At 34.6% G+C, this 15,217-nt stretch overlaps 1 protein-coding gene across 6 annotated transcripts in view; it reads right to left on the reverse strand.

Annotated features, from left to right (window-relative positions):
- Positions 1–1,998: 1,998 nt before the first annotated feature.
- Positions 1,999–15,217, reverse strand: part of LOC119640933 (5-hydroxytryptamine receptor 2B) — a 41,070-nt gene continuing 27,851 nt past the window's right edge. For all 6 annotated transcript variants that reach the window (XM_038039296.1, XM_038039290.1, XM_038039292.1 and 3 more), the window contains exons 8-10: positions 11,048–11,281; positions 10,196–10,780; positions 1,999–4,671 (exon numbers count right to left, since the gene is read on the reverse strand). In XM_038039296.1, the coding sequence (XP_037895224.1) occupies positions 10,289–10,780; positions 11,048–11,281 (726 nt within the window). In that variant the 3' untranslated portion in view covers positions 1,999–4,671; positions 10,196–10,288. The remainder of the gene's footprint in view (positions 4,672–10,195; positions 10,781–11,047; positions 11,282–15,217) is intronic.

A 15,217-nucleotide genomic window follows, 5' to 3' on the forward strand; every position in this document is an offset into this window, starting at 1 on the left:
AGCTGTTAACCTAAAACGTGGCACTAAAACTTTTAGGTGCATATTGCATTTCTGCTGTACTGGTACAATATAAAGCAGAAGAGAGAACACCTCCTTCCACCTGTTTACGTTGCAGATAGGTTTGATAAATCGGTAACTGCTAAAATGTATGCAATGTGCGTATAAATAATCATAAGCAATCTAAAAAGTATTGAGCCTACTAGCACTGATGGATATGATTATTTTCATTTTATTTTACTTTATTTTATTTTAGTTACTTATACATGAAAGAAAATTACAGTCGAATTCAGTACATCTTAATAGTGAACTAATACTAATTAAGAAGGATATGAAAGAAGAAAAATAATAAAAGCAAACTGAGTTAAAAATCATGTATAAATAAATAAAAAGATAAAAAAAAACATGTGCGCAGCTAGCACAGAAGCATACCCGCAACAATAATAGATGCAGGTTGAAAGTGAACCCCTAAACCATTGCAAACATGCATAAGCTTGGCAACCGATACGCTAACAACACAATATAATTTTCGAAATAAAAAAAAAACGAGATATTAGGAATGCAAGTTAGTTTAAGTACGACATAGGTAAATCGCGCGTATTAAGCAAAGCTGCTTTAATAGACTTGAAAGAGTCCGATAATGAAACTAAGTGATAGACATCATTTAGGATTCTGCAAACAAGTCTGAGAGGATTAAAGGGCTCATAATTTTATTTACATTGACTAAGTTTAACCAAGATAAAGTGCCTAGAGAAGCGGTTAGGAGCATCAAAGCTTATCTCACCAAGTAATGTGGGCGAGTCAATAGTAACATTTATGACTTTGATTAAGAAGGAAAGCCCAAGAACAAACCTTTCTTTCTTGAGAGACGGTAAGGACAACAGAAGCAACCTATTTTCATAGGGGGGAAGAGAGGCAATGGGGTCCCAACCCAAATTCCTAAGGGCAAACAGCAAAAATTGCTTTTGAACAGATTCGGTTGAATTTATATAGCACCTATATTAAGGAGACCACACAACAGAGGCAAAATCGAGTATAGGTCTAACCAAACACATGTACAGCTTTTCCGTAATGTAAGGATTGTCTAGCTTTTTAGACCACCTCTTTACAAAACCACGCTCGGACCTAGCGCTGTTTAACGAGGGCTCAATATGCAAGTTGAAACGTAATCTATGATCAAATAGAACGCCTAAATCTGTGAACGAATCAACGTCCTCCAACTTTTGGGAATCAACGAAATACCAAGTAATGAATGACTTTCTTCTTGAGAATGAAAGCTTCGTACATTTATTTAGATTTAGTTTCATAAGATTCAACGAGCACTACTCAAACAAGTCAATTAAGAGCTGATGTGATTGCAATTCTACGGAAAAGCATCATCAGCATACATCAAGATCTGTCTGGATTTAATCACCGAGGGCAAATCATTAATGTATAAATTAGTAAAATCATAATGTGCATATCACTAATGTATTATTAGATTCAGTTATGCGAAAATTAAATGATTATTTTAAATTATAGTATTCTGTGAGAACTCAACAATTCATAGATTCATGTACTTATTATGTGCAAAGGAGGCTTATACTTACTTGCAAGTATTCGTTTGCTCTTTTCATTAAAAAATAACATTGAATTCAAATAAAGTTTTGTTATTTCTTTAATTCGTTTTAATTTATTCACAGTTTACAAGCCTATATATATACGTATATACATAAATTTTCAAGTTTTCATATATTTCTATTTAATTAGCATAAATTTTTAATTAAATACATTTATATAAATATATACATAAATAAAGTTATATACGTACCTACGAAAAATCGATAGATATTAATTTTATCTCTTTTATTGTAAATTTCAGACATTTCAGTCCGTTTGATATAGTAGGCAAATTTAAGCATATTAGCTTCTCAGTCCATCCGTCCATTATTGATATAGAATTGGGGGGAAGATAGAGTGCAAGAATTTGATGTACGCACGATATTAGCTAATTCTTATATATTATCTTTGAAAATGATTGGAATTTGCTTGCAAACACCCACGAAATGCACACCGCTTTTGCCGACAAATATTTTTCATTACATTGTTTTCTTTAGTAACACATTGAAGTTAAGTTAGCCAGCCGGGTGAGATTCATGTTTTCATATTAAGTGCTACATGCAAAAATTTATATTAGCAATAGAAATCAATTTCTCAACATAATTCTCAACAGAATTCCCTCAATTGTAGTGTGTTGCTGCGTACATAAGTTTCCGTAAGACACTGTCAAGGTTAGAATTAATCAATAATGTGCAACAAGACGTCCGCCATTGCTAAGGAACTGAGCGATGATAAATGATGAGCATCGAAAAGTAGTCTGGATGTGAAAGTATGTATAGATTTTGATTTACCTTAGAGTTCAGAAATAAGTAGGAATTATTAAAAAGTGACAAGCGATTCAGTAATTGCAACATATGTATGTGCAATGATCGGTGTATTTTAGGTGATTATAAATTAAACCGTTCCAGTATGAAATTTTATGAGAGATTTTTTCATCTCCTTAAATAAAAGCGCACTTTACCTGTATTTCGTTGAAGTGTGCATTATATGATTAAAAATTGTTAACTATTTATGCAAATAAAATGCTATTTAATTATAATTTTAAATTTTATTTACCATTGTTGGAAATAAACAAACACCATAAACAGCTGTCATCACTATGGATGCAATTCATTCAGATAAATTTAATTTAATTTCTGAGTGTAGCCGCTTTATATAGCCGTTTTATAGGTAATTCTTGGGAGATTATTTCGAAAAACCAAGGAATTCTTTGGCTAAAACCAAGGTCAATTTCTTTTAAATTAATATATTAAAACTACTATACGCTTTCACTTGATATATAATATTGCCTCTTCTTATTTTTCATTTTCAATTATGTCCAAAAATATAAAAAAATCGTTGAAAGTTTGCTTTTATGAATTGATAGATTTGCAAAAAAATTACGAGCAATTTTAAGCTTACGAGACTGTATTTACCTTTATAATCTTAAAAGAAAAACGGAAAAAAACAGGTCAGTCAGTGTATTGGAATGAATTGCGGAGGAAGAAGTGAAAAAAAAGAAAATCATTTTGGAAACAATTACATACGAATCGAATCAAGTCAACCTAATTCTGAGCAAAGAGACGGATTATATGTTCATAATTGCCACGTATTTTAATTACATTAAACTTTACAGAGTCTGAAAATTGTGGTGAGAAAACAATAATGTTCACGCTTACGAAATTGAAATCTTTCGCTATGCGTTAAGGTGAAGTTCGAACTCCACGAGCAAGGATATAAAGAACTATAAACTTATTTTTTAATCGTGACGATTTCAATAGACGGAACAACTTAGAAAACAATAAGATAAGGCTACGGCATGATGCAGTGGATAAACGCGTGGCTGCCAAGTCGGTGATCGCACATTCGTACCTCAGTGCGGTAAACCATACGTTATAAGTGACTATGTAATTATGTTACATAGACTTATGTTTGCCTTGCCTACTTTGAGTACTGAAAACTGTTAACTTTGCTGTGCGTTCGATCATCATTTGAGCTCCTTAGCAGCTATAAGAGTGTTGCTTGATATGGCTAAAAGTGTAATTGTCAAATGAAATGAATAAATAAATAAACAAATAGCATTAAGCTTGTGCGGATGTATACAACAAACAGAAGTGGTTGGGATGGACTCACTTTTTATTGTACCGATGGGCACAGAATTATTTTATGAATTAATCTAAACTTGTCCGTGCGATTTTTGTGTTCAACCTAGCGACCGCAATTTTAGAGATATTTTGAGAAAATCCGGTGCTTTGGTACAAGAACTAACGGTGTTCAAACGGCTGGGATTGGGCCACTTTTTCAACCACTGCTCATATAGACTTGCATCTCGACATATGTAAGAAAATTATGTGTTTTCTTGTCATAGCTTCTATTATAAATTGTACGTTTCATAGTTCAATGCAATTATGAAAATAAAAGTCGCTAATAGGAATTCTGTTGTGTAGTAAAGAAAAATGTGATGGCTCTGTGATGCTGCGCCTATCAGTCTTGCCCTTGCACCAAATTTATGCTGAATTATTTATGTCGCCTGTAGTACCAGGAGTGTCCTAAACATGCACATATCTATTCCTCCCTTTATTCTCTATTGATTTTAAGTTCGACGGTAAGACATATTTATTGCTAGCAAAATAAAATTTTACCTAAAATGTGTGCAAAATTTAAATTCTTTCTTTTAGTGTAGTATTATCTTTTTAATGTTTTTTTGTTTTATTTTTTTCTATTACTAGCAGTGTGCTAAAGTGCTGTGAACTATTATAAATACACCGGGTTTACATAAATAGGCGATATTCCTTTTTTCATAAAAAATTTAACGAAATCTTTTTTAAATGAAAGCAGTATTTACACCTTCGCAGGCATTAAAGGGAAGATATAACAGTTTATGTACACTTGGTCAAGAACATTTATGCGCGTTGTATATTTACAGTAAATAATTGAAATAAAGGCAATTATGTGGGGTATGGGAAGATTGTCCAAATCATCAGTCAGACTTGCAAGCCACATGGATTTGTTACTTTTCCTCTCTCCTTCTCTCTCTCTCAGTCTAGATATATACAATGATTGTTCTTTGCGAATGGCAAAATGGAAGTTATTGTTCTGCAATGAAAAGTAAATAGAAAAAGTAACGAAGAAGAAAATGTGTAAAAAAAGGCAAGAGCAAATAGAAGAATAGCAGAAATTAATTTAGTTTGTGGTTATGGGAACAAATTAATTCAAATTAATATTGCATCTTAAACTCATATTGCGTTACAAATTTTGAACTGATTTTTTTTGCAAATTCAACTTTCGTTTACTTATATAGAATACTTTCGCATCCTATCAACAAATGTTTGATGCACTATTTAATCATTACGGCAAGCTCCTCTGCCCCCATAAATTCTGTCATGCTTAGCAACAACTCTCAGCTAAGTCAATTTATTTTATGATTATACCAGAAATACACAATAGTAGCTGAGTTAGTCAAAAATGTACCGATTCCTTATATATTAGCTGCTCTTCTTTTATACCCATCTCGAAAGGATGGCAGGTATATTCATTTTGCCATCATGTCTTGGCTGAACAAACATCATATATTCTTAAACAGCACCAAACTCAGACTTCGATTTCGATATTTCTGTCTAACCAGCTGTCCATCCATCCGTCTGTGTAATGCCTGCTCCAAATATTCTCCAGCCTGCAAAAATGTAGCTATTGACTTCAAATTTAGTTGGAACATTGGAAGTTCTTCCACACATGTTGGCATTGAAATTGGGCAAAATCGGTCAAAGGACCAGCCCACAGCTCTACGTAAACTAAGAACACCTTCTTTTCAAAAGGAATATAAAATTGATTTTTTCCTCATTACTCATAACCTATAGTAGATAAACGTACAAAATTTTAAACATGCATTCCATTGGTAATGCTGCAGCAATTTCACAAAAATGCAAAAAGTTGAGTACGCCTACTTAATATTATAGTGTATCAAGATTTAATTTCTTTTCAATACCTTCATAAGGCGCAAAAACAAGTTTTAAAAACCCCATAAAGCACATAAATTCTTGGCGAGCTTCAAATTTTGAATGCAGCTAAGCATGTCCGCCTGTCCGTTCGTCCATCTGCCCAACTTTGTAGAGTCTATGGTAAACAGTCTACCATTTGCAAAAATGAAGATATCCCTTAAAAATTTGTACAAGAATTTGAAACTGGCTTAAACTTTTCCACGGAAAAGCCTAAAGCGCCTGTGCGACAAAAACTTTTATTTTAAAAATAGAGAAAATCAGCGACCACTTCATACTATGGGGCATGAAAATTTAATTCTTTTACTTTTTTAGTCTTTTTTAGGATAACACTGATGGGTCCAGACTCGTTCACCAGCGAACATAATTTTCTTACTTGTTCTTTTTTTAAATTATGATGAAACACAGCATAAAAGTTTTAATCTCACATAGCGCTAAGGTCAAAACTAGCAGTTGTGATTACCCTGGTAGCTAATGAATGTAAGAGCAAAATTGTGAATGAAGGCAGATTAGTTCTCAATTTCACTGATTTGATTATAATGCTAAAAAAGTGAAGGCGTTTGAATATTTAACAACATTTTAAAAGATGTAAAGCTGGTCTGAAAAATTTTCGGCTTAAGACGAAACAAGACGTTCTTGTACTTTTCAGCAACGATACATTTCGATACTTTTTTGTCACGACGATTAAGTATGACACTCCAAAATGGGGTTGGTTTCCGCGAATGCCCTTAAGAATTTTTAGAATTCATAAACTCGAATTTTCAGTCATGCTGTTTTGTCATTGCAGTCTTCAACTTAGGGCTCGGTGATTTTGCTCCACTGTAGGCAAATGCGACAGGGCGAGTCGACGTTTGGTCAACTTTCTAATGCCCAAATCTTGATTCAAAGTGTAATGAACACGTTTCTTGAACGTGTTCTCTCAGATACATTGTTTGATTGTCTCGTATGTCCATTGTCGCTGAAGCTGGTACGTCCACGTTTCAATTTTGTTGGTCAAAGTTAAATCTGTGTACGCAGTGTCTAACTTGTCTTCAAGAGATGTAGGGATATTGCCTGTCAGCAAAAACTATTTCACGATAGCCTGATGCTAAATTTTTCCCATTTCCACGGAGACATTCATTACTTGTAAAGCACATCAATAAACATTTCTACAGAAAGGTAGTATGTGAGAAGAGTCGCCTCTAGCGGAATATTATTTTCTTCTTGTTGTTACTTTTATATCTGTTGTAGCTTACAGTTAATGAGCGAAAAAGCAAAAGTTTTTTTGCTTTTAAAAACAAAGATGTTGTCCATTCAGACGTGTCCTGCCTGTACGAACTTTCGACAATTTTGCCGGGAAATTATTTACAAAGCATCTCGACACATGAGTTATCTTTGGATGGAAAAACGCAAATGCCTTAATTGATTCATTGATTGAATTTGAAAGTGATCAGGAACATACATAATTTATAGGGTCTCCGAAGTTTCTTACCGCAAACCTTTATGTTCGTTTAGTCGAAGGTAATCGCGCTTTTAAAATGAGGTAAACTTCTACAAAAAGACTTTGTTATATTTTACAATATCATTGCGACCAAGGCGATAATGGTTTACAGGCTTGGGAAAAAATTCGTAGTTTTTACCGTGAAGATCGAAGCTTTAATAGTAAAGATGTATCGCGCTCTAGACGTCCAATCCTTGATAAAATCGATAACATTATTTTGAAAAATTGAGAAAGATCGGTCTATTTTACTAGTCACCGGTCCAGTCGCTTGCATAAGACCGAATGCAAAGAGATACTCGATGTCTACCTATCTCATGACTTAAAAGTGAAAAAGTAAGTTTCATCTGCAAAAGTCCGTTGGAATGATACACAATGGCCGCCAGTTTTGAAAATATTCCCGACAGATAATTAAAAGTACGCCATATATAGCAATACTGTGCAAAAAATAATGTGATTCAAGAGAGATTAAGCTGCACAAACGGCGGCGAATGGTTGATTGACGCCAAGTGATGTAATTACTTGACAAGATAGTATTGTATAAACTTCTCATTATGAATTATTCCAATCTGGCCAAACGATTAATATCACTCTACCTTCAACAAGAATTGAAATATTAATAATGGAAATATACAATTGCCCAGAATTGATCAACACGAAAGGCCTTGTATTTCACTACGACGAAGCCAGATCGCACCTTTAACGACTCGCTAAAAACCGAAAGCGCTTTGTGCGGAAGTTTCGATTGATTTATCGCGTCGACAGTAGCAGTATAGTACGTGTGATAACTACGTGTAGCGCCACAGACGTTTGGTCCAAAATGTCTCTTAAGATACTGGTTTTCTTTAAAAAAAATCTATGAAACGTTTTTGACTTTGATCCAAAATGCAAGTATTTGACGTAATGAAATTTATTTGAAATATGAGAAAGAATTTAGTTTGATTTTCGCTGAAGAACGCCACGAATTTTTTCTTGATTATTTTCAAATTTCTGCATTTTTCTACGGTAACAATGTTCCCTTTAATATATACAATGAATTACATGCTTTTACTTTTGAAATGCTTAGGAATGAATAAGAAGTAAAAGACATTTCTAAGGTTATAGTTACGATGGTTCCATTGTTTTGATTTCTTATGAAACGAGCATTAATTACTTCCTTTTTTTTGTGCATCTGTCATGGTTTGTTTTCTATCTATTTGTTTGCTTTAATCAAAAAATTTGTTTATCGTACTTGTAAAAATTGCTGTCAATTTTTTATTTGATTTTATTAGCACTTGATCATCTACCATGAACTTAAATACCGGCAATTAACAAATAAGGAAATTGAGGTTTGGATCAAAGCTTGTGAAAATCCTATTCAATTGCTTGAAATGTCTGTATTCAAGTTTTGCAAACTAAAAGTATTTTATAAACAGTTTATCACGAGCTGTAGATGAATACAAATGGAAAATGGAAAAAAAAGTTTTTAGTACACAAGAATACGTAACTGGTTTACTGGTACAGGTTTTTAGCCAAAGGATATAAAATAAGTAACAACAGCCAGTATGCCATGACGAAAGAAGTACTGTTAAACATGATCATCATCGTCATCGTTATCGTTATCATTGTTATCACATCACGTGTTAGTTAGTGGGTTATACGTCTGTAGTGTAATGAATTTATTCCAGTTCTACTGCGTTATGTTGGGCCCTTTACCGTTGTTCGTCGTAAACAAGCAATTGTTGATTGATTGTGTGGGTTAAATCATAGCAGTAGTTGTGTGTTAAAAGTGAACATGTAAAACGGTATGTGCTAATGTTTGTGTATTTACGTATGCGAGAAGCAGAAAGAAACAAAGAATTTGTGCAACAAATTTAAAGTCAATACGAAAAGACGAAGTTATTGATTTTTTTCTCATTTCAGTGGAAACGTTTTACACAAACTACAACTGTCGTCGGCAAAGTGTCCATAAAAAATTTCCTTTCAACAAGTTCTGACTCTTTTGTGTTAACAAATCAGCTCAAAGGCACATGTGGAAGCAGACACCCAAACACATACTGACATACACATACAATTGCAAATACTTTTGCACAAGTCCTAGAAAACTGAAATAAATGGAAGCAAAAGGCAATAAAATAAAAATAAATGTTTTCTCTTTTTTTTATTTCAAACTTTATGTTAAAGGTGGATTTTCCTTTAAATTTCAATTCCGCAATATTTGTTGTGCATGAAACAGAGAGGAGACAAGAGCCATAGATAGGGATATGTTCATGTTTTCAAGCCATTTACAACGCGCAGAAGAAAGCTTCAGAAACCTCATAAGCTATATTATATACTTATCGATCAGCATCAAATTTTGGATATACCTAAGCATGTCCGTCTGTCTGTTTATCTGTAAACCTTCGCTTAGCTTCAAAAATGAAACTATTGGCTTCAAATTTGACAGCATTACTGGAAGTTCTTGCATACAACTTAATATTAAAAATGGGCTAAATCGGTCGAAGAACACGCCTACAATGCCGCGTAAGTTGAAAATAAGTTGGCTTTCGCAAGAAAAGAATAATTTCGATTTTTGTTCATTACTCATAAAGGAAAGAAGATAAATATATCAAAAAAACATTTAACTGTTATGGGCGATGCTATGGTTTCTGTACAAAGATGGCATAAGTCGATCATGCAGACGTAATATATATATTTATATATAATGATGTAATTTTTTAGCCCAAAACCTTTAGAACGCCCAAAAACAAATAAATATATTGTTAAACAAAGTCAAACTCGGAATGCGCTTAAGTTCATCTGTCCATCTGTCACTCTGCAGTATCGTTGGTAAAAATTGTCCCATTAGCAAAAATGGAGATATCAAGTACATTATTGGCTAAATAATTTTAAAACGACCAGAGTAGATCAAAGGCCACGCATGCAATACGACAAAAGTTGAGAAGATCTATGCATTTCCGTGTTTCTTGCTCCGTACTCCCAAGCTGCAATAGATACAAGATACAAATTTCATTCACACCCGCCCAATATTATAGCGAATGAAAATTTGGTTTTCTTCCTTTTTTCTTGAATTTTTTTCCAGGATTATGGTGCCGGGTATAAAAGATTCGGTCACGACTGTATATAATTTTCTTACTTGTATTAAATTACAATTAATTTATTAACTTACCGCCTAATTCGTATGCTTGTGATGGCTTGAGCATTATGCACAACTGTATTCAGTTACCATTACGCTGGGCGGAGGGCCCCGTTTTAGCTAAGATCATATATTAGCACTGCCTCTCTTGCCTTGAGTTGCGGTTATGTGACTCTTGCCAAAGAGTAACCGTTGAAAGGCACGTCGAAACTCTGGGTTGAAAATAGTGTAAATGATGGGATTGAGAGTTGAATTTAAATAACCCAACCAAAGGAAGAATGATGCAACGGTTTCATTGATTTCGCAAGTTTTACACAACGATAACAGCAAGGCCATAACAAAGAACGGCAACCAGCAAACAACAAATGCTCCCGTAATAATGGCCAAAGTTTGCGCTGCCTTGCGTTCACGTTTTGCTTCAATTTGTTGACGTCGTTTAGCCAGTCTTTGGTGTGGATTCGTTGAATGTGAAGTGATTTGTTCTTTGTTGTTCGCGGCCGCAGAAGAACGCGGACTTACCGAATTCAGTACGATTGCGGTAACATGCTGTTGAAATTTTGATGTAGTTGCCGCCACTTGCTGTGACACCGTTGATACTTCCATAGGCATGGGTGAACGCTACGTTGACGGAAATGTGTGTTACCCGACAACACATGTACAAACACACACCCGCACACAATAAGTGCATATTATAATAAAGTTGACAACGATGACGCCACATGAAATGAAGTAAAAGCGAAAACACAAAGAAACCAAAACGAAAACGAAAACTTTCCATTAGATTTATTATTGTTTCATTGCAATTTGTTTTTGTTGTTTTATTTTTATTTCTTTACATAATTTTTTTGTTTTTTTTTCTTGTTGAGTGAGAATAATGAAACTAACTTCTTCATTCGCGTTGACGGCGGCATTCTCATCTGACACTGTGGTTAAATCGGTGCCAGCATGACTTTTACTATCGTAATTACTGGTACTGAATTCCGTTTCCTCTCTCACATTTAAATTTGAGCTGCCTGCGTAATTAAAAGCAATGCTACTGCCAGTTGCCTTCTCAGTCGAGACATTCTTAGTGAAGCAAATTTTCAAACGTTTCCTTTCCTTTTTGCTGTCTAGATCCGGCTGAAAGATAATAAACAGTACATAGAATTTTACAAACATTAGTAATCCATCATGTAGGCAAGTGTGAACCAATTTATTAGTCGCAAAGTGAAATAAAGAACACAGTAACACAGTAAATACTTTACACACAAGAGCATCATAAACATGCATTGATTACGTATTCAATATGCCAGCATTATAGTTAAATATTTTTTCCTTTGTTTTTGTTTGCTTTTCTTCCTGAATGTAGTGCTGTACTGTCTTATCTCTCCTTTCCGTGTTCCGTGTTTTTATTCTATGCATTTTTATATCCGCCACAGAAAAGTTGACGTTTCGCTCGTATTGTGAAAACATTTGTAACACCCAGAGAGAAGCTCAAGCGTCGCCATAGGGTATCGATCAGAGTCAACATTTTGAATCGATTTAAGCAAGTCTCTTTGTCCGTCTGTTCATCTGTAGTAATATTTGTCGTAAACTATGGCCCGCTTGTCCCGGGTGTCAAATTTGGGAGAACCACTGATAGTTGTTGGATGCAGTTTGGTATTTTTCCTTCTTCGTTCGATCTTTTGATATTTGGTTATGAATTACAATAAACGCAAGATAAAAATTTCCAAAAATATTTTCAAAAAAATGATAAAAAGTCAGCTAACCCCGCTCAAGATTGTTCAATGCGAAAATTCTGTTTTTTTTTTCTATTAATTTTAGAGTTTTTTTTTTTTTTGGATAAAAATGGTGGGTAAAAAAGATTCGATCGCAACTGAATATAATTTTCTTATTTTTTTTTTGTTAGCTTATGTATACGAGAACAAAGTAAATATGTGTGTATGCACATATCTACGAGCATATAAAGTAAACCTCTTCAAACATTACTTAAACTCGTGTACTAAATACATGAACTTATTCTCTTAAAATGGCTTTGAAAAAAAAAAAAAAAATTTAATTTACTATATTAACCATCGGAAAATGGTAGTGTACTTAGCGCGTCGTTGCGCATATGCTGAATATGTGTACATATTCCGAGGAGCAAAAGTCGTCCCTCGTTTTGGCCTCGCAGGTTCTTCGTCTCTGAGGGGGAGCGCTAAAGTGTTAAGGTAGGTTAAGAATAAGGATTAAGTAAAGGACAAGACGGACGACGGGAGATGTGGGAACCCCAGTCAGAAATAGAGGTTTCTGATTGAGGTTGCCAAAAGGGCAAAAGGCAACCTTGACGGGAGCCGTAAAGGAGCCAAATAGTCCAATAGTGTCCAAGGACAGACTGCTCCGGTCGAGTAGGGGAGTCAGAATGAGGAGTGAGCTGAAAACGACAACAGATTAACTGAGCAAAGCCAACAACTTATTATTAGAATAACAACGAGGAGTTAAGTTTAGGCGATGAGAGAGTGCGAGTTGAGTTTAGTATCAAGGAATTCTTAATGTTGTTAACTTCCGCTAAACTTGAAATTTACAGAAAAATTTGAGAAAAATGAAATAAATGTAAATATTCAGCAAAAATATAAATTCTTATGAATCAAAGCCTGGTGCCGCTGAGTTTACCTCAGCACCAGGGAATGGGGAAAAGCCTTCATAATATCTAAGGTAAAAACAGAAATCACGGATTACATGTAGTCCACATTTCCGTTCTTTCCTGTTTTGCAAGAAACTATTAAATATTAAGTTAATAACGTTTGGCTGTGCTAGAGTAAAGGCGCCTGGAGCGAATACAATTAATTTGTCTACTGTTGGACACGAACTTCTCTTAGAAATTAATGTAGGCCTCGTTAAGGTCGGTGTCAAAACTTATGTAGGTGTCTATTCAAGATCGTAAGCAGTTTTTTTTGGTTTAATTTTCTCGAATTGTTGGGAAATGGTCCATATTTTCATTTTAGGTAAGAATTGATATTCGGCTTTCAAAAATTTCTTTCTTCTTCCTTCTTCTTTCTAAAAGATCCATCGCGCACCTATCCCTCCGGTCTCAGGATTCTTATGAATCCCACCGTACTCTTTGGTTCGGATAATCATACCGTGTGCGGCATTATAAAGTGCTAGCCAAACAGTTGTTATCTGATTCTGCGGACGGCCTCACATTCACATAGAATATTATGGGAAGTCTCATCCTTTAATAGAATCTACATACATCGGTATCGGAGATACCTATGTATCCTTCTTAGGTGCAATAGTTTCTCCGATTTTTTCGGTGCCCATCGCGAGACCAACCTATAAATATGAATTCTTAATACGCCACAGAAAGGTTCAGGGCCTATCGCGGTCCTTCATCATAAGATGAAATTTATGATGATTTTTTAAACTTTTCGAGATAAAGGTAGTGGGCAAAGATGAATATATTCGTAAAAAGTAAGAAAATTATCAACAACAAAGTTTAAAAAGGGCGAAAAACCTTAAGTTTCATATTTCATAATATTGAGGAAATGTGGGTGCATTTATGAATTTATGTAGGGTATGCGTGGAAATTTTTATCCTGCGTCCATTGTGATTTATGAGTAACGAACGAAAACCCAGAAGATGGAGGTGGCCTTAGTTTAGGTTGCATTGTAGAGATATCCTTTGAACGCTTTCTCCCATTTTCAATGCCTCTCTGCACGCAAGAACTTTGAGCCTTTTTGTTAAATTCGAACGTGATGTCTTTATTTTTGCGGAAGAGCGCAGGATATCGCACAGATGGGCAGACGACAGATTGGCATGCCCGCCTGTCCGTCTATCTCTCTGTCCGTCAAGCTATCGATTTCAAATTTGACAGAAACATTGGAAGTTCTTGAACGCAGGTCGATCTTAACATGAGCCAAATCGGTCGAAGCATACGCGCACGGCTCCACCGAGAACTGAGGACGCCTCTGTTTTCCAAAAGGAACAAGAACATGGTCTTTTGGCCATTACTCATAAACTATAATAGATAAATGTGTAAATATTTGGATGCTTATTCTATGGGCGTTGCTATAGCACCTATACCAAATCGGAAAACGTTGACCACGCCTAGCCTATATTATAGTGTATCAAAATTTAATTTTTTTTCAATACCTTTGTAAGGCTTTAAAACACGATAAAATAGATAAATTCTTGGCCAGTGCAACTAAACATTTGTGTTTGTTTATTTGTTCCTGTATCCACCTGTTCGTCTGTCCATCTGTCTGGGTACGCATGTAGTGTTGTGGCAAACATTCTTCCTTTAACGAAAACTAAAACATGGCTTATAAATTTGCAAAGAATTTAGAAGTGACTTAAATTTTTCCAAGGACACGCCCGCAACGCTTATGCTTTTATTTCGGAAAAATCAACCGCGTCTGGTTCTTATTATAGAACATGAAAATGTAGTTCTTTTTCCTTTCTTTGCTTTTTTAGGATAACAGTGTGCAGTATAAAAGGTTCGGTTATGACCGAATATAATTTTCTTACTTATTTTTATGTGATTTTGGAAAAGATGACTTTATTGTTGGTGAACACAAGGTAATAATCGTTTCTTAAGAAACTATAAAATGTAAACGACTTCTGCTGCGCATTTCTCAAAGAATTGTTTTACAACTTTTCCTGCCACAAAGCCAATTTATCCGCATCGTTGTACAGGCGGTGGATATAAAAATTCGGAAAAAAAGCAAACAAAAGCTATCCCGTAAAGCCGTAATAAATAATGCAGTTGATCGTAGAAATTTAAAGGACAAATTTAATATTTCCTTGTACAAATGGTAGCAATTTGTCCCTGCCTTCACTATTAAAGCGCTTTACGATCTTCTTTATTATGCTTCATGTTTAATTCGACATAAAATCAATGATAATTTTGACATTTCTAAGGTAATGAATATGATTCTGTTAACCCTTTACGACGAATCGGAGATACCTGAATAGGTTTGGGAAATGTTCATGTGTGAAACAGCAATAAAAGGGTTTAGATTTCCTTTCTTTTTTTGCTTGTTTACAATTTCGCGTAACTGCTCTGAGCAGATAAATTTAGATCATCAGGATAGCTTT

The sequence above is a fragment of the Glossina fuscipes genome, unplaced genomic scaffold (assembly GCF_014805625.2).
Source record: "Glossina fuscipes isolate IAEA_lab_2018 unplaced genomic scaffold, Yale_Gfus_2 133, whole genome shotgun sequence".
In the NCBI taxonomy this organism is placed as follows: domain Eukaryota; kingdom Metazoa; phylum Arthropoda; class Insecta; order Diptera; family Glossinidae; genus Glossina; species Glossina fuscipes.